At 39.6% G+C, this 27,098-nt stretch overlaps 1 protein-coding gene across 3 annotated transcripts; it reads left to right on the top strand.

Annotated features, from left to right (window-relative positions):
* Positions 1–341: 341 nt before the first annotated feature.
* DDX4 (DEAD-box helicase 4) lies at positions 342–27,098 on the top strand (the record flags this gene model as incomplete). Of its 3 annotated transcripts, none has more annotated exons than XM_079994826.1 (21): positions 342–481; positions 2,162–2,225; positions 3,752–3,799; positions 5,857–5,931; positions 7,277–7,327; positions 9,117–9,173; positions 9,285–9,350; positions 10,134–10,214; positions 10,438–10,470; positions 10,696–10,743; positions 12,945–12,989; positions 13,822–13,964; positions 14,797–14,949; positions 16,051–16,205; positions 17,732–17,861; positions 18,671–18,837; positions 19,367–19,512; positions 21,094–21,193; positions 23,983–24,253; positions 24,346–24,453; positions 26,644–27,098. In XM_079994826.1, the coding sequence occupies 21 exons, from the start codon at positions 371–373 to the stop codon at positions 26,731–26,733; spliced, it is 2,142 nt and encodes a 713-aa protein (XP_079850952.1). In that variant the 3' UTR covers positions 26,734–27,098. The 3 variants fall into 3 exon arrangements, with proteins under 3 accessions (XP_079850952.1, XP_079850951.1, XP_079850950.1); XM_079994825.1 differs by having other exon boundaries at positions 371–523; positions 9,120–9,173; XM_079994824.1 differs by having other exon boundaries at positions 371–523.

Here is a 27,098-nt window from a genome sequence, read left to right as displayed (position 1 = left end):
GTCGCCCGGGCCCCGCCTCGTGGCGGGCTGCTTGAAGCCGGAGTGAGAAGGCAGAGAAAAGGGGCGTTGGCCTGGGACAGGTGTGGGGAGAAGAACTGCGGGGTGGGGCAGGCTTTGGACGGGGTGGGTATGGGCGTAGCAGGACCGATGTAATTGGTTAATTAAGTATTCCGGGGGGCACTTGCCCCTCTTGACTACGCCCATGGGGGGGGGGCTGCAGCCAGTAGTTCAGTCTGAGGTGATGCGAACGTGGCGTTGGGGTTCAAGAGAGGCCGCTTCTTCCGCTGTTCTTGTTTCACGTGTTCTTGGTTCCCCCCCCCCCCCAAATCACAGGGCCGATTCGGAGTAGGTTATATCTGAGGGTACCACTATGGAGGAGGAAGACTGGGACGAGGAGATCACAGATGACAACAGGAGCAGTACCACGGGCGGAGGTGGCAGGAGTGCTTTGCCCCTCTTTCAGCCCAGCTTCGAAAAGCTGGTGGGTTGCCCAGAGAATCCACAAATCAGGATGAGTGAAGAGGTTACTCCTCATTCCTCATTGCTTTGTAGTTCTGTAAATGTGTCTCTTTGGGTGTGAGTGGGTTGGTGGAAAAATGGGAGGGGAGATTCCTTTGGGTTGCCATATTTCAAAAAGTGAAAATCCAGACGGAAAAGTTTTTGAGCTTTTTATTTTATTTTTTGAACTTTTTGAGATTTTTGGAAATTTTTCTTTAAAATTTAAAATATGACACTGTCAACATTGGTTATCATACATGCAGATTTCCCCAGAAGTTTCAGTGAATTGTGCCCGGACTTTGCTTCCAGCAGCTGATTGCCGGCTATTTCTGGGAAATTCTGGACGCGTGGCAACTCTATTGATTGAGCTCCAGGACTTTTAAAGACCCACTTGAGAGTGCCGTGTTTTTATTTATTGGTTTTGTTTTGATAACATTTAGATACTGCTTGACTGTAATATGAACTGATCTCCCCTGGAAGTAAACTAGTGTACATTAAGGAGAGATATTTTGGCCTAGTCATCTTCTTAATTAGCAGGAAAGAGTTTTTTTTTAAATGCCACAGGCTATTCTACTTTCGTATTTGCAGTCCTACTTCATGCTACACATGTGTAGACAGAGCCTATAATTCTTAGGTACTTATACTTTGATTTTTTTGAGGAATAATCACGGTTAGAAGCTGCTCTTTGGATGCAGTTTTAGGATGCACTTCTATACAGAGTTAACTTAAGAATGCGACACTTTTATTTGATTTTGACTTCGTTACAAGCAAGCATGCAGAGGACTGAGCTATTGCCTTATTTTGTGTCTGAACTTCGCTGTCACCTTGATTTATTTTCTTCCTCTTCTCTCTCCCCCTGCCCCAAGCATCTGTTATGTGGATGGTGGCTTGAACGTTCATGGAATAGAAGGGGATATTTTTTCATGGATTATTTGATCCAGTACTATACTATCCATGTGAGCAGCTCTTCTATGTTTATATGCTGAGCATGCAGGAAGAGGCCTCATTTTTCTACATGTGCAGTGTAGAAGTGCAGTGGAGAAATGATGTGATTTGTGTCTCTGCTGCAAGTCATTCTGCTTGTACTTGGGCTGGATGTGCAGGGGGCTGCTGTGCCTTGCATGCTTCTAGCATAGATGCTTAGGTTGGTGTCAAATGCACAGATGGCTTTGCCTCATCTTTACTAGCATGCCTTGTTTTTCTGCTATTCATGCAGAAGGTTTGCCTGCTGGATGCTTATGAGGAGTCTTACCACTACGGACTCCATTAGGAGGAAGAGTGGGATAACAATTGATTAAAGAAATCTAAAAATATAAAAACACAATAGACAGCTAGAGGCATCAAATGCGCCATCCCTTTCTACAGAAGTTTTCCTTCGCTGCTATATTAAGCAGGGAGTAGGAAAAGTGTCTTTCTCCATGCCAAACATAGACACTTTGTGGGTTGCTTGAGTAAGGCTTGGACACTATACTTCTACCAATTTTTAAAAAAAATGGGACTCTGAAATCCTCTGGTGAACAGTTGAGTGGTTAAAAGCAAGGCTCTAGTAGACTATATTTGGGGCGGGGGGAATGGTTGGTATAGTAGTTCCAGCATGGTCTTAACTCTTCACGCAACCCAGTCAAATGGTACAAATAGTAAAATTATTTTTATTTTATTGTAGGGCAGCTTGTCTACAGGAGCAAATGAAACCTCGTGCAATTTCAATCAGAATGCAACCCCCCCAGGTATGTGATAAGATTTTAAAAAGGAATATTCTGTCTAGAAAAAAGCTGGTACCAAAAACTTTGTAGTCAAGTGTTCTTAACAGTTGAAGCCTGTTAAATTGGGTTGACTATGAAGCCTTGTATGAGATCAGCTATGAGTTTAATTATGGTATTGTTGAAATTAAGTTCACCTGAGGGGTTTGAAAGCCCTACAGCTGGGCTGTAGAGTGAATTGGGCTAAATATAAGTTGTTGATCCTTTTTAATTGGTCTGCATAAATTTGCAATTGAATAAAACAGTAATGGTGAAGAAAACACTTTTTACTTTTTAAGAGAGGAAACTTATTTGCAGCAGGAAATATATTGGAAGCAATTTTCCTGCTGTTAGAAAGGATAAATTAATTCCTCTTCTACAGTATCAAGTCTGCTACCTATATTATTTTGAATGCTTCTATTAAGGAGAAAAATAGTCATTAAGAACTACTGTCTGATTAATCTGGAACACTGTAGCCAGCTACCTACAATCAGTGCTACCATCTAGACCAGACATAGGCAAACACTGGCTCTCCAGATGTTTGGGACTATAATCCCCATCATCCCTGACCACTGGTCCTGTAAGCTAGGGATAATGGGAATTGTAGTTCCAAAACATCTGGAGGGCCGGAGTTTGCCTATGCCTGATCTAGATTGATGAAACGTAAGTTTTGAATAAATTATGTTTGCTTCTTAAAAAGATCAGACTTACGAAACTCAGTTTTCTCCCTCTGTGTTCTGTAAGAAGTGAGTTATTATTTATTTAGTACCAGCTCCTATTTGCACGATGTTACATGAATTGGCACTTTTTAACAATGTAGAGATAGTTTGTGGACTTGAGCTACAGTCCGAAGCTTCATTGAACACGTCTAAGGAAACCTGTATAGAAGTGTGCTGCATACTGAGTTAGACTGCACCTGGAGAACAAACGGGCTTTGTGAAGTAGTCTGCACATTGCTTTGATTTTTTGTTGGTCCTAAAAAGTCCATTCATCTAGGATTTTTTCCTTGAATGGAGAGTCAGATATTTATACCTTTTGTTGAGAATGCTGAGTAATTCTTAAGGATTCCCTCCTTCCCCCATTATGGCAGTTTATGGATAATTACTTGTGTTTATTGCAGCCAATGTCAATTTAGTTCCCAAGATGTTTAATTGCATGAATATTTAAATATTTAATATTTAAAAACTCAGCACAATAGAAGAATACAGGTAATAGCTAAATTAAACCCCCAAGAATATTGGCAAAGTGGTTAAAGGTAAATAGATGTTTTGTTGGGTATTTATGCTTTAAGATACTTAGTATGCGAAGCCAGAAGGTTCTGTCATCATTATAATTTATTATATTTTGTCATTTGAAAGTTTGTGCATTGAACCACTGCCTGCTTGTTAATAGTTTTATGCTTACCTTTTCATAAGTATTTGACTTTTCAGCAGATCTGTTAATATTTAACTGTACTTCTGAACATGTACCTTATGAACATCTTCAAAATGTCCAACGTAATAACTTCTTTTTAGGACGTGGTTCCACTGAAAATGCAGCTCCTTGGGGTCGTACGTTTGGAGGTATATATTTCTGTATATTCCCATTGTGTTCTAGGAAATATAAATCATATTGGGCTCTCTAAATATGTCTCTTAATGTACATGCACACCTTTTGCTTTTCATTGGGCACAGTAATGTAACTTAATGTTGGTATGTGTTTTCACTGCATGTATAGTGGTTTTGGAAAACATTTGTGGCCATGAGTGATGCTATGATACTTCCCTGAACACTTTAAAAATTCTTTTTGCCTGTTGGAGGGGTGGGGAGCCTTTTTCAGCCTGAAGGCTGCATTCCCCAAAGACCAGCTTTCTGGGGGGCCATATGCCAGTGGTGGCATGGTCTAAATTAACATGGGTGGGGCCACCCTACATTGTGTTACACATGCAAACACACGTAGCATACATGCATGCACACATCCAGTATTGCACATTAATTTCCCTTTTCTGCTACAATTAGGTTAGGAAAAGGTGTTCTTATTGGAGCCAATACAAGCTTAACAGGGGTGCCTATTTTTGGGAGACGGAAGTCACAGTACAGGGTGAAAGAAGATTAACATTTTCATCCATCACCATCTCAACTGTGACCCTTCCCCTGAAATGGCTGCCCATGCAGTGTTTAGTTTAGAAAAAAGCCTCTGATCAGCTGTACTAGGTGAGTTTTATGAAGCCTAATTTTGGCTGTTGTGAGAATGACTGCTGGCCAGATAGGGAGATGAGATCCCTTTGGTATGTGGGTCAGAGCATTTACATAGACAGCTTTGTATGGGAAAGGGCATAGGAGATACTTAGTAAATAGTAAGTAAGTAATTTTTTATTTATACCCCACCCTCCCCAGCCAAGACTGGGCTCAGGGCGGCTAACATCACTTAGTGAGTTCTTTCATTGTGTTGTGAGCCAGGTGTGCACACATATACCTTTGAACAACTGCACAGATGAGCCAAGAAGTCATTAGTTAATTTGGAAGCTCACTATTCCTTACTTCAAACAAGCAAGAATATAAAGCCAATTTTAGGCTCTGGCTTCATAGTTTGGCTTGTTCTGAAGCCATTCATCATAGTTTGAAGGGAAACCTGGGCTGCAATCCTAGCTCCATATACCTGTGGGTAAGCCCCATTGCATTCAGTAGGCATTCTGAGTAGGCAAAGATTAGGATTGCAGTGTTAGCTGTAAAAAAAATTCCTGGGTTATGTAAAGGGAAGAGAAAAATGGCTGTGTTAAGTCAAGATAAGGCCTAACTAAATGCAGCCATTGACTGCATTCAGAAATAACATTAAATAATTGTCAGAAGTACAAGCAAGTTTCCCACTAAGCAAAGGATGGAAGTATTTGGGCAGTGCAAGGGTAGACAGGCACACAAGTTGGGTGCTAATCTCTGCTATTAGTACTAGATCAAAGTTTAGCAATATGTTGTAATAAGAAAGCATTGCAGTGAGGTGAGTACGGTAATTGTTTTGCATCAATGTCTGAACTGAGCCGTAGAGCAGACTTGCAACACACAGTAGGCCAAACTATTTCTTGTTGAGTCCACACCAATGTCTGGACTCTCATAGGAGATTGTAGCAGCGTTGCTCTTCACTAGTCCTTACTTCTGCACTGTGCTGAGCTAAAGCTAGAGTTCATAGTTCTCTTCTTGCTAATCACAAGCTGTAAACCTTGTCTTAGTTCAGTTCAACACAGCTTGACAGTGAAAAGGACAACTGAAGAGCAAAGTGACTGCTGGGCCCTCTGGGAGACTGCACATTAGCTTACCATCTTATGCAAACTAGTTCATACTGAACAGTCTTCAGTACAGTGGTACCTTGGTCTACGAACTTAATCCATTCCAGAAGTCTCTTCTTAAACCAAAACCATTCTTAAACCTAGGTGCGCTTTCTTGCCGCCAGTGCCCTTCCACCATTCGGCTTCCATTCTTAGACCGAAGTAAAGTTCACAAACCGGGACACTACTTCCGGTTTTTTAGAGTTCGTAAACCGAATAGTTGGTAAACAGGGCTGTTTTTAAACCAAGGTACCACTGTATATCTAAACAAAGTAAAGAAAGTAATCATCTGTGGTAAACAAATATTTTAACATTTGTCAGGTGTTGGTGGAAAACCAAATGGAGAAGACAAACCAACAGGTGGATTTGGAAGTGGAAGGACTTTTGGAAACCGAGGTAGATTGTTTGGTCAAACTTGTGTTTATCACATGCAGGTGTTGGTTGTTGCTGGCATCTGCAGTTTTATCTTAATCCTAACCACGCTTTTAAATGTTGAACTAACTTGGTCAAATAGTTCTAATTGCTTCAGTAACTTTGAAAAAGCTCTAGTGTGCATAAAGTTATTTGATAAAAATTAAGGCATTTCGTGAGAGAGCTGATAGTGTAATTTGATAAAAAGATATTCTTAATGGTAAATGTAAATAATGATAATTGAAATCAGTGTAATGTTTAATACGAGGATGCTTCGAGTATTCATTCTGGTTCAACTGAAACGTGTGTCTCTATATCTTTTTACCTATGGTTCCAAACCTTTTCCTCTATGGAGTGCTGGAAAATTGCTGAGGGTCTTGTTGAACCACTTAATGATTTTTTCTGCCAGTTGTAGCAATTGTAATACATTGTGTCAAATTAATTGCATTTAATTTAATTTTTATTGCTGCTTTTATTTCTTGTAATACAATAAAAGCAAAGATACAGTTAAAATCAACATAAATATTTAATGCAGACATGCTGCAGATCACCAGGATGAAGCTCGTAGACCTCTAGTGGTCTATAGAGAGCCAGTGTGGTGTAGTGGTTAGGAGCAGTGGACTCATAATCTGGGGAACCGGGTTCGTGTCTCCACATACAGCTGCTGGGTGACCTTGGGCTAGTCACACTTCTTTGAAGTCTCTCAGCCCCACTCACCTCACAGAGTGTTTGTTGTGGGGGAGGAAGGGAAAGGAGAATGTTAGCCGCTTTGAGACTCCTTCGGGTAGTGATAAAGCGGGATATCAAATCCAAACTACTACTACTACTACTACTACTACTCTTCTTCTTCTTCTTCTTCTTCTTCTTCTTCTTCTTCTTCTTCTTCTATGGACCACATTTTGAGAACCATTGCATTGTATTGTAGGGTCTTTTTTGCCAGGGAAGGGGGAGCGAAATATCAATTTGAGGTTCTAGCCCCATGGACATTTACCTGGGAGTTGCCCCACTGAATCCAGTAGGGCTTACTTCTAAGTTGATGTGCATTGGATTGTGCTAAAAATGTATCAAAAAGTAGAAAATAAGCAGTTTACTTTTGGAATGCAATATGGTCATGTGACTACCTGTTTCTCTGCCATATTAAATATGTATTAATTATAGTCGTCCAGTGGAGACAATGGGCCAAGAAGAGGAAAGGACAGGCACTAGTGAGGGATAGAAATTCTGGAAATAAATGCTAATGTTCCTCAGGGTTACTTAAAATGTTCATGTGTGCTTTGAAATGCGAGTGACTGGAATTGTAGAACACTTGCCTTTCTCTTGCTTTCTACAGCTACATCTGGAAATAGATTTGAAGAAAGGAAGTTTTCAAGCTTTGAGAAAGGTACAGTTGCAACCCTCCCCAGAGTCCTCTATCAGTTGATATACTTTAAAATCTCATTAAAATATATTTTCTAGACTAAATACAAAGCAAGACAGTTATAATGTACTGTATAGCCCCTGTTTTACCATGGAAACGGCCTTGGTTGCCTGGTATTATTACCTCTGTTGGGAGAGGGACAAGAGAAGTGCACTCCTGGATGAGGGACCAACTTCCTTCTCTTGCGGGGGCCCAATTAGTGCCATTGCCTTCCGTTAAGAGTTTGGGTGTAATCCTTGACGCCTCCCTTTCCATGGAGGCGCAAGTTACAGCAACAGCCAAGGCGACATTTTTCCGCCTTCGCCGCATTAAGCAGTTGGTCCCTTACCTTTCCTGCCCCGACCTGGCCACAGTGATCCATGCGACGGTCATCTTCAGGCTTGACTACTGTAATTCGCTCTACCCGGGGCTGCCCTTGAAGCTGTACCAGAAACTCCAGCGGGTGCAGAATGCTGCAACGAGACTCCTCACGAGGTCTCTGCCATGGGAGCATATTCACCCAGTTCTTTTCAAGCTGCACTGGCTCCCGGTGGAGTACAGGATCAGATTTAAGGTGCTGCTTTTGACCTTTAAAGCCCTTTGTGGCCTAGGACCCTCGTACCTACGGGACCGCCTCTCTCGGTATGCCCCACGGAGAGCCTCAAGGTCCATAAATAGCAACACCCTTGTGGTCCCGGGCCCTAAGGAAGTTAGATTGGCTTCAACCAGAGCCAGTGCCTTTTCAACTCTGGCTCCGGTCTGGTGGAACGCTCTGCCTCACGAGACCAGGGCCCTGCAGGATCTGATTTCTTTCCGCAGGGCCTGTAAGACAGAGTTGTTCCGCCTGGCCTTTGGCTTGGAGCCAGTTTGATTCCCTCCCTCCCTCTCTTTCTTTTTTCTTTTCCTTCTCCCTCTGCGATGAGGCTACATTTTAATATTTTAATGTTTCAATATTTTAATGTATTTTTTAATTTTGTTTTTAAGTTTTTAACTTGTTTTTATTATTGCTTGTAAGCCGCTCTGAGCCCGGCCTGGGCTGGGGAGGGCGGGGTATAAATAAAAATTATTATTATTATTATTATTATTATTATTATTTCTCCTTGAGTTTTCAGTAACTTTTGATAAAATTGACCATGATACTTTTCTGGCTAAGCTCTGGAAACCTAGGTTGGATTACTGCAATGCAATTATTATTATTATTATTAATACCCCGCACTCCCCAGCCAAGGCCAGGCTCAGGGCGGCTAACAAGCAATAATAAAAACAAGTTGAATGAATACAACTTTAAACCAAGATTAAAATACAATATTAAAATATTGAAATATTGAAATATTAAAATGCAGCCTCAATGTACAGTATTATACATGGGGCTGCCCTTGAAGATGGTTTGGAAAATGCAGAATTTGGCCAGATTGATGATTGTGGCAGGACGGTCTGAACATAAAATAGCAATTCTGACATGACTGCTTGCCTATCAGTTTCCAGGCTCAGTTCAAAGTGCTAGTTTTGACCGTATAGCATTATACAGCTCAGGACCTCAGCGTGCTGTCGCTTTTGTGAGGAAATATATAGCACAATAATATTTGCACATGTTTGGTATAGAGAAATAAGTTGTGATTGTCTGATGAAGGGCGGTGTACAAATTTAATAATAATAAACACCTGTTTTTTAATAAATTGAAAGATAAATGTGAACTTTGCTTACATCCTTAAGATAACTTTTAAGTGTCTGCAGAAATGAGAATTTTTTATTGCTTATTTTATTTTTGTTATAGAAGTAGTTGATGATGATCAAGAAAGCCAGTCAAACAGAGAAGTTCCTAGGAGAGGAGGTAAAACCCTATAAACAACAAAGCTTAGAATTCCCATGCTGGTTTTGGAACATGAGTTCTTTTAAGATCAGAAAATTATTGATCAAATACTGTTGTATTTTTTTTCTCAAGGAATGATTGCTGGTGGCAATAGGGGTGGAAGAGGATCTGGCAGAGGAGGATTTGGGCGATTTGGAAGTAAGCTCTATAGTTTTTAATTGTGTTAGTAACTAAGTAAAATATAATTATTCAGTCTAGCCTGGAGAGTCTAGAAATGAAAATATGTCAAATGGGTTTTGTGGTTAAGATTTTGTTTTTGATACCTTATACAAATACTCTTATTTGGGGAGGAAAAAAGCCTTTACATGGACTCACTGTCTTGAAGAGTCATTAGTTACCAACAGATTAAGACCTATTTGTTTTTATCCCAGATGTATATAAACTTTTTAAATTGTAATGTTGGACCAGAAGAAGATAAGGATTACATGGTGAGCATAAGATATAGGGGAAAATATCTCAGTGCACGTCTAGGAGAGAACTCACATACAAATGAGTGGTATGAAGAAAATGTGGCAGTGTTTCTTAATAACTTAAACCCATGCATTTTATAAGAATAAAAGAAAAGAACGACAGTACAAGTTTATTTCAAATTGATCTATCCCTGGTAATTAATGTAAGGTGAACTATGAACTCAACACTTTCAAAAATACACTTTTTCAGTATTTGAGGGAATTAGGTATGATTTAAGTTTTTATTCATTTAATATCAGTCTGTATTATAATTATTTTACTTGGTAAGATGTATTTTTTAATGCTAGTACAGTAGTTGTTTTTTAAATACTAGTAGTTCATGTGGGCTGGAGAGTGCTATTTTAGAAAAGTTGCTTTTAACATTTAAAATATTTATACTCTACCATTGCATGAATACCTTTTCAACTTGTAAAACAGAAGAAATCCTTATGTTTGGGTTGAATTATAACAGATGATGAAACTGAGAAACAAGATAGAAGACAGACTTTTGGTGGATTTGGTTCCAAAAGAGGAGGGTTTGGTGCTTCAACTGGTAAGAATTAAAAGTGAAATTTTATATATATCGTTGGCTTTATTCCCTTTGTCTCTGTGGTGGTATTGATTTGAAAATTGCATGGAATTGTTGGCAGTTGATGTGACTAAAATGGTAGATTATAGACATGCACAATCTAGAAACCAATAAATTGACTGGTGATTGGTTTTACATTGCGCTTCATTTGTAACCACATTCTTCCAATTATGCATTTGTTTTTCAGGTGACTCTGAAAATAGAGGCAGAGGAGGCAGAGGTAAGAACCCATTGTTCACATAAAAACATTTCTATTTTGACATTTTTTTGTCTCTAAGCATAACTATTTTGTTGCCTTGATAATCTGTCTCAATCCGGCCAAGTCCCATATCTGTTCACTTTGAATTCCTAGCATAAGGATCTGCAATATAATTGCCCGATCCTTTCTAACTGTATTGTTAAAACTGCTTTTATCTTTAACAATTCCTTTCAACATTATAAGCAGGTGGCTACAAAGGAAGCAACGAAGAAGTAATTGGAGGGTTTGGAAGAGGTATGTGTCTGGTGCGATTGAGTTTTGGGTATATATTTGGGTGTGTGAAGTGTAGCATTGTTGGTGTGTGTGGTTGGGTGTTCACAGACTGGGAGTCTGGATTGGGATATACCTGGGCAAGGAGAGCAGGGAGAGAGAATGGTTATGATGTCCCTGTTACAGTCACCATGGGCAAAGAAATATATGGTGCTTGAAGGAGGTCACTGTAAGTGTAGAGGGTATACATGTGTGCAGGCCATTCCCTCTTCTGGCTCTCCTATTAGGTTCCTGATTCCTTAGCTACTGGATCATCTACTTTTGATTAATTTCTCTGCAGCTTTTGAGACCTTCAGCCATGGCATCGTCCATGACTGACTCTCTGATAATGGGGTGTTGGAGTCACTGTACTGTATTAGTGGTTCATCTCCTTCCTGCTTGTTGGGTTCCAGAAAGTAATATGGGGTTGGGGGCAACAAGATACTACATTGTCTCCAATACTATTTAACATCTATATAAAGTCATTGAAAGTGAATCCGAGGAGATTTGAGGCACCAGTAGGCTAATGACACACAGCTTTATTTCTCTATCACATCTGAGTTTAGAGGAGCCAAGCTGGTACCTGGATGAGGGCCAATAAACTCAAAGGGAATCCTGATAAGATGGAGACCCTGTGAGCAAGTAGGGAACTTGTTTGTTTTGGATGGGAAAGAAGGGAGGGGCCTGTATTCTAGGGGTGGTCCTTGCGCCATCATTGTCACTAGAGGCCCAGGTGACCTCAGTAACTAGGAGCACCTACTGGTTTTGATCCCTGTGCCCAGTTACTGAACAGAAATAGCTTGATCCATGGATTGGTATTTGGATGATTCAACTAGTGTAATATATTGTGTGGGATTTCCTTTTAACAGGTTCAGCTCAGGACTAGGTTACTCAAATTACTTTTTCCCATCTGGTCACTAAGGTCTGAGGAGATGGCCTGTTGGCTGTGCTGTGACCTGCTTTATATCAGCAGGAATTCCCTGTGGCAGCCACTATTCCCTGTGGAGAGGTGGCAATAAACTGTTGCATGCTTTCACTAACGATTAAAGACTCTTTGCTGTGGTATTTTCCTAGCTGCTAATGCTGGTTCTTCAGTTTTGAATTTAGTGATAATGGCTTTCTGGAATATTAATTGTTTGTGTTGTACTTTTTAATTGTTGTGTAAAGTGTTCTGTATTCTCTGAATGAAAAGCAGTATGCACAGTTCAATAATAAATAATTATTTAGATATAAGCAACTTAAAAAAATATCTGGCTGTTTCCTTCCTCCACCTTCGCCGCATTAAGCAGTTGGTCCCTTACTTCTCCTGCCCCGATCTGGCCACAGTGATCCATGCGACAGCCACCTCCAGGCTTGACTACTGTAATTCACTCAAGCAGGGCTGCCCTTGAAACTGTCCCAGAAACTCCAGCGGGTGCAGAATGCTGCAGCGAGGCTCCTCACGGGGTCCCTGCCGTGGGAGTATATTCACTCGGTGCTTTACCAGTTTCACTGTCTCCCAGTGGAGTATCGGGTCAGGTTAAAGGTGCTGGTTTTGACCTTTAAAGCCCTTTGTGGCTTAGGGCCCTCGTATTTACGGGACCGCCTCTTCTGGTATGCCCCGCAGAGGACCTTATGGTCCATGAATAATCATAGTTTAGAGGTCCCGGGCCCTAAGGAAGTCAGATTATTCTCCACCAGGGCCAGGGCCTTCTCAGTGATGGCTCCGACCTGGTGGAATGCTCTGTCCCATGAGACCAGGGCCCTGCAGGATTTAACTTCCTTCCGCAGGGCCTGTAAGACAGAGCTATTCCGCATGGCTTTCAATGTTAACTTAGCCTGATCTTTTATTCCCCTTCCTCCCCTCCCCCTCCCCTTTTTATGAAGATTACCCACTCTGGGATCCCACAGCTAATTCTCCCTGGTCTCCTCGCTGGCCCAAGTAGGACTAATTTAGCCAGCTAGCCCTGGTGATCATCTAATGTTTATTGGATGGATTTCCCCCCTAAATTGATTTTTGAATCCTGAATTTATTGTTATTCACGTTTTATGCTGTTATTTGTTGCATCAATTAAGTGTTTTAAATTTGTTGTTAGCTGCCCTGAGCCTGGTTTTCTGAACCAGGAAGGGTGGGGTATAAATAAAAATTTATTATCATTATTATTATTACTGATAGTGTTTTCTTCCAAACATTCATTTCACTTAAGGTATGTGGAAATCGGATGGTGATTCAGAAGCAGGTGATGGTGCTGGTACGTTTAATTGGAACAAATTAAGTGGCAAGCGATATTAAGAAAATTGATTGATTACTGATGTTCATGAACATAAAGACAGCTCCCGCTTTTAACTTTTAAAATACCAAATGGCACATTATGACTGAAATATCTATAGCATTTCTACCTACCTTTGGGGAATAAAAAATGGCTACGATTATATCCAGATGTCACACTTTCAGGTGGCTATTTCTTTTCTTGCTTTTTCACAGAATAAGGTTTTAAATATAATAAGTAATATATTTAATTACTGTATTTTTTGCCCTATAGGACGCACTTTTCCCCTCCAAAAATGAAGGGGAAATGTGTGTGCGTCCTATGGGGCGAATGCAGGCTTTTGCTGAAGCCTGGAGAGCGAGAGGGGTCGGTGAGGAAAGAAAATTAATGCAAGTAAAACAATCTGAAAAGCATTGTTACGAATTGATTGTGGTGGTTGTGAAAATGAAGATATGGTTGTGTTGTACCCAAAATGTATGTTACTAGAAATTCTGTGCTCAGACGGTGGCATCCAACTTAATGCTTGTAGACATGTACTGGCAGTGGGGCTTATCCTTCATCTCCTATCTCCCTGCAGCTCATAATGTGCCCCCAGAATCTGTTCCAGAGTTTGGGAGATACTTTAGAGCAGAGTGTGGGGGTTGAAGGGGGAGAATTGAAACTGGAAGTTGCATTCTGCAAGCAGATTTCCAGTGCACCAAGCAAGCAGACATTGGTGAATGTTGCCCAAAACATAACAGAATGGAGAAATTTTGTATAGCTAGCACACTTGCTTATTAAGGATTAAATTTAACTTGTATTCTTGTGTTTGCAGGTCCAAAGGTGACATACGTACCACCACCTCCACCAGAAGAAGAAGAAGCCATCTTTGCACATTACCAGACAGGGATAAACTTTGACAAATATGATAACATTCTTGTGGAAGTTTCAGGACATGACCCCCCACCAGCAATACTGGTTAGTGCTGCTGCTTTAAATATTTCTAACAAGTAACTTTGTTAGTCTCGAGACTGAACAGTTGTGCAAAGTCACCAAGTTTTGGTTTGTTTGATACATCCTATGAAATACTTCAAAACATCTGAACAATAAAAGCATAAACAATAAGGCATATATAAACCATTTCAAAGCTGATACAGACTGGGATAGACTTTTTCACTGAAAAGGCTTGTTGAAAAAGGGAGGTCTTCAGTAGGCATTGAGACTGCAGCTGTTGTGTGTAACAGGAAGGAATTCCAAAGAGTTTGTGCTTCCCTGCTAAAGGTCTGCTTCCTATATAATACAGAATGGACCTCCTAGAGAGATGTTATCTGCAGGAGGCCCCCTGTCTTGCAAACTGCAGTGAATGGTTACAGTTTACAAATGCTTTGCTATTTTAAGAAAGAGAATGGAGTCATCCAAAAGTCCTTGGTTTAGAGGTATCATTAAGTCTGGCCACCTGCTCAGTTTTGAGGTTGCAGGTTGTGTTAAAAAAATAAGAGCACATAAGAAGATCTAGTGGTAACCCCTAGGTTATGGCACTCTTTCTCCTAGAAAAGATGTTTTTTAGCCTCTGCCTTGCTGTTCCAGAGACTGTGCAAAGCTTTTGAACTGCCTTTTTATTTTAAAAATATTTCTGTACTTCAAGGACAGTACTTAAGGACCTACTGATTCACTTAATTTCTACTCATTTGTTGCTAGGGATAACAAGAAAATGCTACTTTATGTTCTTTTTGTGCTTTTTTGATGCTAGTATTGATTTGCTTAGCTTTCTCAATTTTATTTGCTTTTAACATGTCCATTCTGTTCTTAGACCTTTGAAGAAGCTAATCTATGTCCAACATTAATGAAGAACATTGCTAGAACTGGATATCTTAAACTTACTCCAGTGCAGAAATACAGTATTCCTATTATAATGGCAGGGCGTGATTTAATGGCATGTGCCCAGACAGGATCTGGAAAAACAGTAAGTATAAAATGATGGATTCTGCTATTTGAGGTGGAGGATTTGGGGCCGCAATAATAATCTGACACTTGGTTTTTAAGCATTTAATATTTCCAGGTTATTTACTTTGCCCAGTGGGTGAGTCTGTCTTGGCACTTCAATCCATTCCCAAGATGGACTTGAAGTGGTGATTTCTGAATCACTGGTAGGGATCCATTAATGAACTGTGGGAGTCTTAAATGGTGGGTCAACAAAAATAAGTTCTCTGTGAATGTTATGTTTGGGTCCCAACCAAAATCCCATTTTGGTTTTGTCTTTGAAAAACATATTTTTGAAGTGCCTATAACTCATCTTAATTTATATTATGAAAAACTATTAGAAAAAAGTTCGCTTCGTACAAACATAAGAAAATAAGTGTCACTTTCTAGAAATACTAGAAACTATATTCATTGTGAAAAGAGTTGCTTTCACTTAATAAACACTTTATCAGGCTAAATTGGGTTTTTCCTACTTTAAGCATGTTACAGATAGCATAATATATATATATATAATGGGACAGTATTCAATTGTAGTGCCTTGCTTGGGCACATAGCACTCTCTGCTTCCCTCCCAAAATCTGTTCTGGAGCATTAGGAGAAGGAAAATAAGGGGGAATCCTGTCATGTCCACTGGTGCAATGGTTCATATTTCCCAGTACAGGTGCTCTGTGAATATCTTAATGTGTTGTCAAAATGTGCATATTTGGTATACTGGTTGAATATTTTAATACAGCTCCTTTGCTGCTGCTGCCTTTAGGTCTATACTTTAGTTCCATCTGAAGTGAATAAACAGCCTCATCTTTGGGCGTATTAGTGTATTGTGCTTTGATCTACTCATTATGGGACTTGGAACAAAGATTCAAGCAAGAATTATCCTAAATTTGCCTATCAGAAATGTATTTATTTATTGATAGGAAGGAGGGAAAAGAAAATGATGGACTATAGTCACCTAGTTATTTTTGAACGTGTTCTGCTAGTTTTCCTTTCTGTGGGCTTCTTTACACTGAGATTAGAGAACACATCCTGGGGTTTTCCTTTTTTTGGGGGTGAGAAACTTGTCAACTATAATATATTTGCCCTTTAGGCAGCTTTTCTTATACCAATTTTGGCTCATATGATGCGTGATGGAGTTACTGCCACTCAGTTTGAACAACAGCAACAACCAGAATGTATAATTGTAGCTCCAACTAGAGAACTGATAAACCAGATCTTTCTGGAATCAAGAAAATTTGCACATGGGTAAGTGTTTGAACAAGCTAAATCTCAAAGATAGTAGTGTGTGTTTAGTAAGTGAATTTTGGTTGTAAAAGTGCTGTTTGTGTAATTAAGGAACCCCTGCAAAGTTGGTGTGGTGAAATATGAACCTGTTTGGTGAAGCAAATTGCCAAATGTATTCTGACTTTTATTACTCTGACATGAGCAAAATGCTTGCTTCATAAATACGTATACTGTACTGAAAAGGGGAATTTGATGATAAACATGTGAGGGCAAAAACCAGAGGGGGAGGTAGGTGGGCCGGTTGGCATAGGCCCATGATTTTGAGGAGGCCTACTCCCGAGTACCCCTGGTAGAGGCAATGGGGTGGGGGGCTTTGGTTAAATGGGACCTACATTTCCCATTTAGCCTGGGCCTATTACCAGCTTTGCATGACTCTGAATATGTTCTTGAAGATTAAACATCATAGCTTATAGCTTCCACAAGCTGCATGTTAAATGATGGATCTGACCCTATAAGGGCCTGTTTGCATTGGTCTATGGAAGGCAGTGTAAACACCTGAAACTTCCCATAGAAATAACGTAGTATTGAAAGCATTGAGGCATGATCTGTAGGAAAGTCATGGTCTGTTTTATTGCAGATATATGCTGATGCATACTGCTCATTCGTGGAACCCTCCTCTGGTATTTCATAAGAGAAAAACAAAGCAGAGCATTGGCTTAGCATTGATGTGCACACCAGGGCTTGTGGTTTGTTTCTCCCAAACAAACCACAGGTGACCCCACAGCAGCTACATCATACTGATATGTAAAAGTAATAACCATTCAGGAACTCTTAATTCATACCTTCAGGGAATTGAGTTGGAGAGAAGTATACTGACTCCAGTATAAATTAATATTGGATATCTTTAGATATCCCAGATTCAATTCCTATATAGCTGAACCCCTGTTCTATTAGCAGTACTTAAAATGGTTAACATCTTATTAGAGCGACAGTGTTAGCTTTACCATGCAATATATCTTAATGCTCTTCTGGAATTCAGTCTTGAGGGAACAGCTAATGTGTTGTATTTTCTTATATTTATTTGTTTTTTCAGAAATGATTCAACAGTCTCTATTAAAATTGCATAGTGTTCAAATATTGATAGCTGTGTTTTTAAGAGTAAATAGCCTACTTGATTCCAAAATCAGATTAGCAAAATGCGTTTTGCAAATTCAGGAAGAGTTTAAAATGTGATCATGTAACTTTGGGTTCAATCCATCAAACACTCCTGCAGTACAGTCTCCATGCATTTTCAGTGAGTTTTCCTCATCATGTTGAATTCAAGCCCTGTTAAAATGCACAAAGGGCATGTGGTTGTTCAGTGGATTTTATATTCGATAGATTAAATTTGTAGTACAGGAGGTAACAATTAATATAAAATAAAAAGAAGATAATGCAGCTTTGTTAAGGCCACGGTGTTATGTCAATATATAAGTGGGTATTGAGACATTGAAATGTGTTCACTATTATCACTAAATGAGAAATGCAATATATTTTCTTGTGCCTAGAACTTGTATAAGACCAGTTGTGACTTACGGAGGAACACAAACAGGTCATTCACTTCGTCAGATAATGCAAGGTTGTAATATATTGTGTGCTACGCCTGGAAGGCTTTTGGATTTCATAGGCAGAGAAAAGGTGAGAACTGTGTGCTAATTTTTTCCCCATAAATTGAAGTGTTTTCTCATTATAACAAATATTGATAATCCACTATATAATTAAAAAAACCAAGTGGTTTATAGTAATATTTAGAACAAAACACGGAAAATTTAAAATTGGAGACTCATCAACTAAGTATTATGGAAATACATTTTAATTGCTTTTATAGCACTGGTTTACTACAAGCAGTCAGACATACAGATACAAAACAAATAGAAAATGTTTTGTTAAGGATGGCCTAGCACTGACCTAGGCAGAAGAACAAGTGCTGTTCTCTTACTGTATTACATTACTAAATTATCTATGTTGGCAATGTACAGTATACAGATGCTGTTTGCAACTCAGTTTCCTGTGATAAAATAAAATGCTTACCAAGGTTACTGCTGTGTTAGCTGTAATCTCTTGAGCTGTGTTAGCTGTAATCTCTTGAGTCAATATGCTCTTGCAGAAGCACCTGCTACCATAGAACTCTAGTGGAGTAACTAGTGGAGTTTTCTGTGGGTAACACTGATGTAGCTGTACTGTGTGCGAAGTGAATCAGTTCCTGTCTAAATGTAGCAGCCTGACACCTGGAACCTACTGCTGCCACTAGGTGGCAACCATGTTGTAGAAGTTAATGTATACTTTCATCTGGAGTTTAATTATGCTGAGCGTTAGAGCGAAGGGAGCAGGATGAAAAGCGTTGCAGATACATGTTTTTAATACTTTACCATGTTAAGTTTGTATAGCTGTCACATACAATGGAAGTCAGTTTTCTTCATTTTTGGGTTAACTTTAAATTTCTTTAGATTGGGCTGAGGAAGCTACAATATTTGGTGTTGGATGAAGCAGATCGTATGCTGGATATGGGATTTGGCCCAGATATGAAGAAATTAATTTTATCTCCAGGCATGCCACCAAAGGAAAACCGCCAAACACTAATGTTTAGTGCCACTTTCCCTGAAGAAATCCAGAGGTATGTTCAGTGGCGGAGCTTCATGCTCCAGCGCTGGGGGGTGGGGAACCCAGCGCTGGCGGTGGGGGGAGCCGCAATGGCACCCTACTGGGACCACGCTGCTAGGGGTGGTGCGCTCTCCCCGCACTCCTCTTCCTCCGCCAGTGGGTATGTTCATTTTAAAAACATGAATCCTAAATTTTAAATCACTAATAAGAGTGAGAACATTTCAACATGAGTTTTACCGAAAGGTCAGCACCTGCACATTTAATACGAGAGGCATTTATTTATCTGACTTACTCATATGAAGAGTCCCCGTCAATTGTGCAAGTTGGTTATGTTTCAGAACACAGTATTGGAAAATGCATTTTCATGCTGGACTATGTATAATATGAACATACGTGTTTCGTAGAACTAGCTGACTGATAGTTAACTTTTGCTTTCTTGCATATACACTAGAACAACACCTTACTATCCAAGCTATTTCTCTGAATCTCCTCAACTTAGCTGTTACTTCCAAGTTAACTTGATTTATTTGTTCATTTTAAAGGCTAGCTGGAGAATTCTTGAAGGCAGAGTACTTATTTGTTGTTGTTGGACAAGTAGGTGGAGCCTGCAGTGATGTTCAGCAGACAATACTTAAAGTGAATCAGTATGACAAGAGAGAGAAGCTTGTTGAGATTCTCAATGGCACAGGTAACTACCATGTAACTGGTCTCTTAGAAAGATAATGAAATGTAACCAGTCAACACAGAATTTTGTTACACTTTAGTTGTCAGCTCTTAGGCCCCTTGAAACCAAAAAGTTGTGGAGCTGGGCAATATAGTGGATTTTTTTTTTAATGTAATATGTGGAATGTGTAGATGAGATCATTAGAGAGATAAGGATAGCCTGCTTGTTGGTCAAACCAAACTTTTTTGGATCAGTGTGAAATCAGGGCTAAAAGTATAAATTTTCCTATTCATCAGTAAAATAACTCTTATTTTTATTTGGAATAGATTTGTGCAAGTTGTATCCTTCTCCCTAAAATACTTAGGAATCTGAAATGCTGTGTATGGAAAACTATTAATTGTTGCCAGCCAAATTGGCCCATGACCTTCAATGGGTATATTCTAACTTCAGTGGGCCTATTTGGAGTATGTCTAATGTTGGATACAACTCTGAGAGCAGAAGCATGAGCTATATACCTTTATTTATGGATTGTAGTTTTTTTTAAAAATGTAATGTTGCTTAATCCGGATTGCTGTATTTAGGAAGTTAATGAGAGAGGTGTTTTAATTTTCAGATTGGCCTTGCGTTTTAGGGTTTCGCAACACCTTGATCTCAGACAAAAATATTGTCCTTTCCTTAAATACTGTCAGTCATTCTAATATCCATTGTCTGTTTGTCTCGCTATTACAGAATTAATTGGAAGTGCAATTTGGAATTTTGTATTTTTTCTATGCTTTTATTTGACTTTATACTGGTTAACGTTTAAGATTGTTGCTGTGTGTCCTTTAAAACCTATTTGTATAGGCTACAAGTCTTGCTTTTGCATCTTACCATGGCTAGTAGTTACTGTCTGACGATTTCAGAGGCAGCATGCTTCTCAGTACCAGTTGCTGGGGAGCCAGAACAGGAGAGAGTGAGAGTGTATGTGCCTTCATGGATTGCTTGGCTTCCCAGAGTAATCTGGTTGGCCTCTGTGAGATGCTGGACTAGATGAACCCTTAACCAGATCCAGCTGGACTTTCTTAATATAGTATGGTGGGAATTACTAGAAACTACTGGCTTCATTCCAAGCATACTCTGTGCTAAATGGTAGAAAGTTATATGGTTATATTCTATATAGTTATATTCTCACTATATAGAAGGGTTTGGTGACTTCTGTTTCAGTGTATCTGAAGAAGTGTGCATGCACACGAAAGCTCATACCTACAACTATCTTAGTTGGTCTTTAAGGTGCTACTGGAAGGAATTTTTTTCTTTTATTTTGTTTTTACTATTAATAACTGTTACTCATAAAATGCCTAAAATTACTAAACATTCTCCAGAAAGCTAAAAAGAAAGCAGTCCTCTCAATCTGAAGCTAAAGATGATATTTTAAGGAGGGTTACTTGAGAAAAGCTGGGATGAGTAAATGTCGTAGCTTAACGTAAAATACTGAAAAACAAAGAAACTAGATTTTTAACAATCTTACTAATATGGGCATCAGAATTACTGCTGGCACTTGAAAACTATTGAGTTACTATTTTATTTGAATAGATATATCTTAACATTATGTCTGCCTTTGTAAAGGTGATAAGCGAACCATGGTGTTTGTGGAAACTAAGAAAAAAGCAGACTTTATTGCAACATTCCTTTGCCAAGAAAACATAGCAACAACAAGTATTCATGGGTAAGTATATATTCATAGTAAATCATGATTCAATTACTTTTAAAGCACCCTATAAGCTGGTGACATTCAAATCGCTAACTGCATTGATTTTTTTAAAAAGAGAGACAGGGAGAGAGAAAAGTTCTTTCCTTCCATGGGGACAAGATGCTTCTTTACTTGCCCCATTATATGGTATGTCTGTTCTTAATTATCCTAACCATCAATTTGCCCTTTTCACTGCCTGCAGTGTATATTACTTGGCCCTTATTTTCAATCTATTCTACCATTCTTTAGTAAGTTCAGTATAGCCTCAGCACACTATATAAAAGTATTGGTTTCAGAAGTATGCTGTCTTAATGAAGTAGCAGCATGTCTTTATTGCACTTGAGGTAGCTTTATGTTCAGGAGGAGCTTTGTAAGGTATGAGACTAGTGGCTTCTGCTTATTTGGAATAGTGTTCTTTCTCAGCTTCAGGGTAAACATACGAGGATATATTTATCAGTACAACTAGTGTGCTATTCCATACAATAAAAAAGTATCCTGACATATCATTTCTAAAGTGTCAATTCTAAAGTGGTCTTTTTCAAACACAGAAAAACATTCAGGCATTGTTTCAAACTTCTGGGCTTGCATAACTTGGTAAGTGCACCATTCCACAGTAGAATGCAATGCAGAATTTTCTGTGTATCTAGATGACTTGAAAACTTCATTTGCACCTTGTACCATACCATGGTTTATTGGGAGTGTGCTCATCTCAAAACACTGAGCAAAAAAAGTCTGACGTGCATACTCCCACTTCCTCCCATACAGTAAGGAGAAGGGCTTCTGATATTATTTTTACTTTTTAAGTAATTTAGCTTAGAATTATGCTCCCATCAGAGGTGCATGTTTAAAACAAGCTTCATGCCATGAGTTATGGAACTGTCGTCTGTGGTTTGAACATAACACTGAGATGAGTTTCTTTAAAGTGAAACTTATTTCAGCAGTATGCCACCTCCTGGTTGTAGAAGGGGAGGGAAGCTAGTTAAGGCTCATCCATATAGCACCATATCATAAGTCATTGGTACATGTGACATGGATAGAATGCCTCACCTAATCAAATATTGTTGGAGTGGATGTCACGCTGTGGGTACAATTCTCCTTTTCTCCTATGTGAAAGACTTGCTCTGAGGAGGTTTTGCTTCCCCTTACCTGCAAAAAATGAATATAGACACAGGTTGCAAAAGCAAACCCAAGAACAAACCCTGAATGTTTGCCAAGAGTGTTGGCCAAACTTCTATGGGTATTATGTACCAAATCAGCCCAGAGACGCAAAGGAAATCTTTTCAACAGTATGTAGGCTAGAGCACATGACACAAGCAACTTACACAAGGTATCTTCTTTACAACTGTTTGTTTTCCTGTTTCTCTCCCTATTGCTTTCAACATTTTAGATTGCAGTCGGATCTGGACTTTTAACTCTATGGTCTTTATACTAATCCAAACCTACGTTCTCAGTTGGTTTCATTTCTTTCTTCCTGAATTTACTTCCTGTTTTATTTTGGATGTATGGCTACTTCCCATGCATAAAGGTTGGTAGCAAAAGACTTGTTAAACAGTTGTGCATGCCTGTTTTTCTTGTAAGGCAACATTGCCACAAGTGGACAAGCAACAGTGGTTTGTACTGTATCTGAGCAGAAACTCAAAAGCGTGGCATGATACTGGACTTCAGCTGCTTTTTTACAATGTACTCTTTGCTCCCAGCTTGGTACATGAAGCAAAATCACCAGCAGGTTACATGCATATTAATACACATTTACCACTTTCAAACCTAGTGGAGGTTCATACACTTTTGAGCTTGGAAAAGGGTAGGTGTTCTCTCCCCCCCCCCCCCTGGGATAATGTTTTTAGCTTCTCCAAAATTCTAAAAGTAGTGAGGTTCTTGCTACCCTGAATATTTCCAGTTGTTGACAGCTTGACAGAGAGGAGTGCCACAGCTCCCCACCCAGTTTGAAGCTAGTGAAGAGTCTGGAGGATTGCTCTTGTGCCCAAAGGCCTCCAAAGCATCAGAGAATGCATAGGGATGTTTGGAGTATAAATCTTGGCTGGTCTGTGAATTGAAGTGATTACAATCTTCTAAATGGTTTTAACTTTTATTTTATTTGTGTATTTTGATACAAAGTCAATAAAACATTGTTTTTTGAAAGATGAGATATGCTTTTGTTTAATTAAATAACTATTGTACATTGTTAATAACTGTCAATATGTTTATGGTAACTACAGCTGAAGAGTAAGTTTCATGTACTTGTTTCCCAGCCTCTTAGAAGCTGGAACTTACCGTATAGGGGATTCTAAAAGTTGGAATAAATATTTCATGGAATGACTTTTGAAGTAGTCATGATAGAAGCTGATAGACACTCTTTAGATTTTTCCTCTTTTCATATACTGCTTTATTTCTCTGAGGTCTGTAGAAACACACAACTGTTTGAGACAAGAATTATACTTTATGATAAACAGTAAGAAATGCCCCCCCCAAAGCCATTAGCTGTAAAGTTTTGTAATAATAAAATTGTAATAGAATATACGTTAACTTATGCTCAGAACAAATGAAATGTGTTTTGCCATGCCGTATATGCTGCTAACTTTGAATGACCCTAAATATCTGCAAAGTTGGCCTCTCCTGTCATTTATCATTACATATTAGCTTTTAGTTACATGTTTAACTTGGCAAATATGCATTTGAATAAGAATATTGCTGGTGTTTGCTTGTGTATTAGAATCACTTAACTTCACTCACGTTTGAAAGAGATGTAATTATTTTTCTATTTACAGTGATCGGGAACAGAGAGAGCGAGAAGAAGCTCTTTATTATTTTCGTTCTGGAAAATGCCCTGTTCTTGTTGCTACATCAGTGGCAGCAAGAGGTCTGGATATTGAAAATGTTCAACATGTCATAAATTTTGATCTACCTTCCACAATTGATGAATATGTTCATAGGATTGGACGAACTGGGCGTTGTGGTAATATTGGCAAAGCAACTTCTTTCTTTGATGCTAATTCAGACAGTCCTATTGCACAGCCTCTAGTCAAAGTGCTTGCAGATGTAAGTTTTTTTTGTTCTGCAAATTTGCTTTTATTATTACTACTAAACTGAAAGTCACAAAAGAAATGACACACTATCACGTTTCTTTGAAGGCTCAGCAAGAAGTGCCAGTGTGGCTAGAAGAGATTGCTTGTACTTCTGGTGGAATTGGTTTTAGCAGTCCAAGGGGAAACATGTTTGCATCCGTTGACTCTCGAAAGGTAAATCTTAAGCAGAACCACTGAAAACTTTATTTTGGATAATGGGTAATCTTGAAAGTTTTTAGAGTCTTGAGGAACACTTTTAAACAAGCTGCTCTCTGAAGCACCTCAGCCCCCTCTCCCCATTTTAACATCTCACTCCAGGAAGCTATAATAAAAGGGGGGGTGTTTCAGGGAGCAGTTTACCCAGCCACTCTCTGCAGCACCACCTTTGTTAAAGGTAGCCCAGGGAGGTTTGATGGTGAGTGGGAGGTGCATCAGAGAGCCAAACTGCTCTCTGAAGGGCCCCTCTGTTAAAGGTTGCTTCAGCTGCTGCACAAGTAAGTGGTGCTTCCTAGAAAAGAGGGAAAACAGGAAAGCTCATCCTTAAAAAACGTGCTTTTTTATTCCCCCTGAGAGCTGCATTCAGCAAACCTGAGCCAAGTTTAACCCCTGCTCAGCATGTGCTTCCAGGGAGGGGGGGGGGAAATAACCCATTTTCCAAGGATCAGCCTTCCTTAAGCGATTCTTCTACCCCGGGGATTCGGGGGAAAAAGACATCTGTTTTCTTTCTGTGCAGACATCTCTTCCCAGGGAATATGCTAATGCAGCAAAAGCAAGCAGACAGTGCTTTTCTGCTGTTTCCTGTGAGGTTAGAAGCAATCACTGTTACCACTTCAGGTTCTAGATCAGGGGTTGGTGGGAGCTCATCACATTTGCCAGAGTGGGGCAGGGGCTCAGGGGTTTTCTGTATACAGATGCTATTTTCTCATGGCTCTGGTTTAATAATGTAAGTTTAAACAAGGTACTCGCTTGCGTAGAGATGCTAAAACTAGCAGTGGGAACAGGAATTAACTCCCTTTAATGTGGTGTTAAAACCAGTTTTGTGTTAAGATTTCTCTGTGGCAGCTACCGCAAAAAGCCTGTGTTGCCAGTTTTCAATCTCTCAGCAGTAATGTAATATCTTGAGTGGAGCATAGAGAACCTTCATATTGTTACAGGACTCTCTTGGTGATATGATATGAGCACTCTGTGCAATGGCAACAGTCCATAGGTTCAGGTTCTCTATAGACATAAACATGCTGCAGTTACATCAGTCAAGAGGGTAACAAGTATTTGCAAGTATAGTAAGTAAATTTGTATCTGACAACTTACCAAATGAAAGTATCAATGGTATTGGTATTGGTTGAGTTGTGGTATAGTTTGTCATTTTCTTAGGGCTATTGTGCACAAGACCAGTTTGTAATGTTGTATATCTCTGAATACAGATTAAACAGATAAATGGTGATCATCATCATCATCATAATTTATTATTATTTATATCCCGCCCATCTGGCTGAATTTCCCCAGCCACTCTGGGCGGCTCCCAATCGAGTGTTAAAAACAATACAGCATTAAATATTACAAACTTCCCTAAACAAGGCGGCCTTCAGATGTCTTTTAAAAATAGGATAGCTGCTTATACCCTTGACATCTGATAGGAGGGCATTCCACAGGGCGGGTGCCACTACCGAGAAGGCCCTCTGGTTCCCTGTAACCTCACTTCTCGCAATGAGGGAACCGCCAGAAGGCCCTTGGCGCTGGATCTCAGTGTCTGGCCTGAACGATGGGGATGGAGACTCCTTCAGGTATACAGGACCAAGGCTGTTTAAGGCTTTAAAGGTCAGCACCAACACTTTGAATTGTGCTTGGAAACGTACTGGGAGCCAATGCAGATCTCTCAGGACTGGTGTTATATGGCCCCAGCGGCCACTCCCAGTCACCAATCTAGCTGCCACATAATTGCAGTTTCCGGGTCACCTTCAAAGGTACCCCCACGTAGAGCACATTGCAGTAGTCCAAGCAGGAGATAACTAGAGCATGTACCACTCTGGCGAGACAGTCCGCAGGCACTGCGTCCCAGAAGGAGCTGGTAGACAGCCGCCCTGGACACAGAATTAAACTGCGCCTCCGTGGACGCAAGTCCAAAATGACTCCCAGGCTGCGCACCTGGTTCTTCAGGTCCTTCAGACCACAAATGTGGAAGTGAACTATAGAGCTCATTTATTTCAGAATATTTGGTGTTCAGTACTGATGGCTATAGGTTTTCTGATCTCTGGGCAGCCAGAATCTGGCAGGTACCGGTACTTCAAGAAGAAAAGTAATCATGTTGCATACCTTCTCATTGCAATATATAGTTTTGAAAATCTGCTCAAATTTGATTTAATGTAGGTTTACCATGGCAAAGAGAATCACCACAGCGGAGGAGGTGGAGGATTTACAGCATCAAATATAAGTGCACCTGATGAGTCATGGGATTGAGGCTACCATCTGTCATGGAACAACGTTCTTAATTGACCATGCTAAGTCTTCCAAACAAGATGGTTATGTGTGAAACTGGCTGGTTTCTAAACACATTTATTTTATTAAATCCCTGTGATTTCAGTGCGACTTGCTTCTAAGTAAATGTGCTTAGGATTGTGACTTTAAAATGTTCAAGAAATTGTTAATGTTCTGCTCCCTGTTGTTCAGGAAAGGTGATTGGGATAAACATACAGGAGTTTTAATTTGTTTTTGAATTACTTATTTTACTGATCTGTTAAATGGTTGTGTGAAATAACACCAGTTTGCCACAAGGAACTGTTGTAAATTATTGTAAAAACACTAAATAAAAACTTAGGATCATG

The sequence above is a fragment of the Podarcis cretensis genome, assembly GCF_951804945.1.
Source record: "Podarcis cretensis genome assembly, chromosome: 11".
Lineage (NCBI taxonomy): Eukaryota > Metazoa > Chordata > Lepidosauria > Squamata > Lacertidae > Podarcis > Podarcis cretensis.
This window is presented reverse-complemented; position numbering and strand designations above follow the sequence as displayed.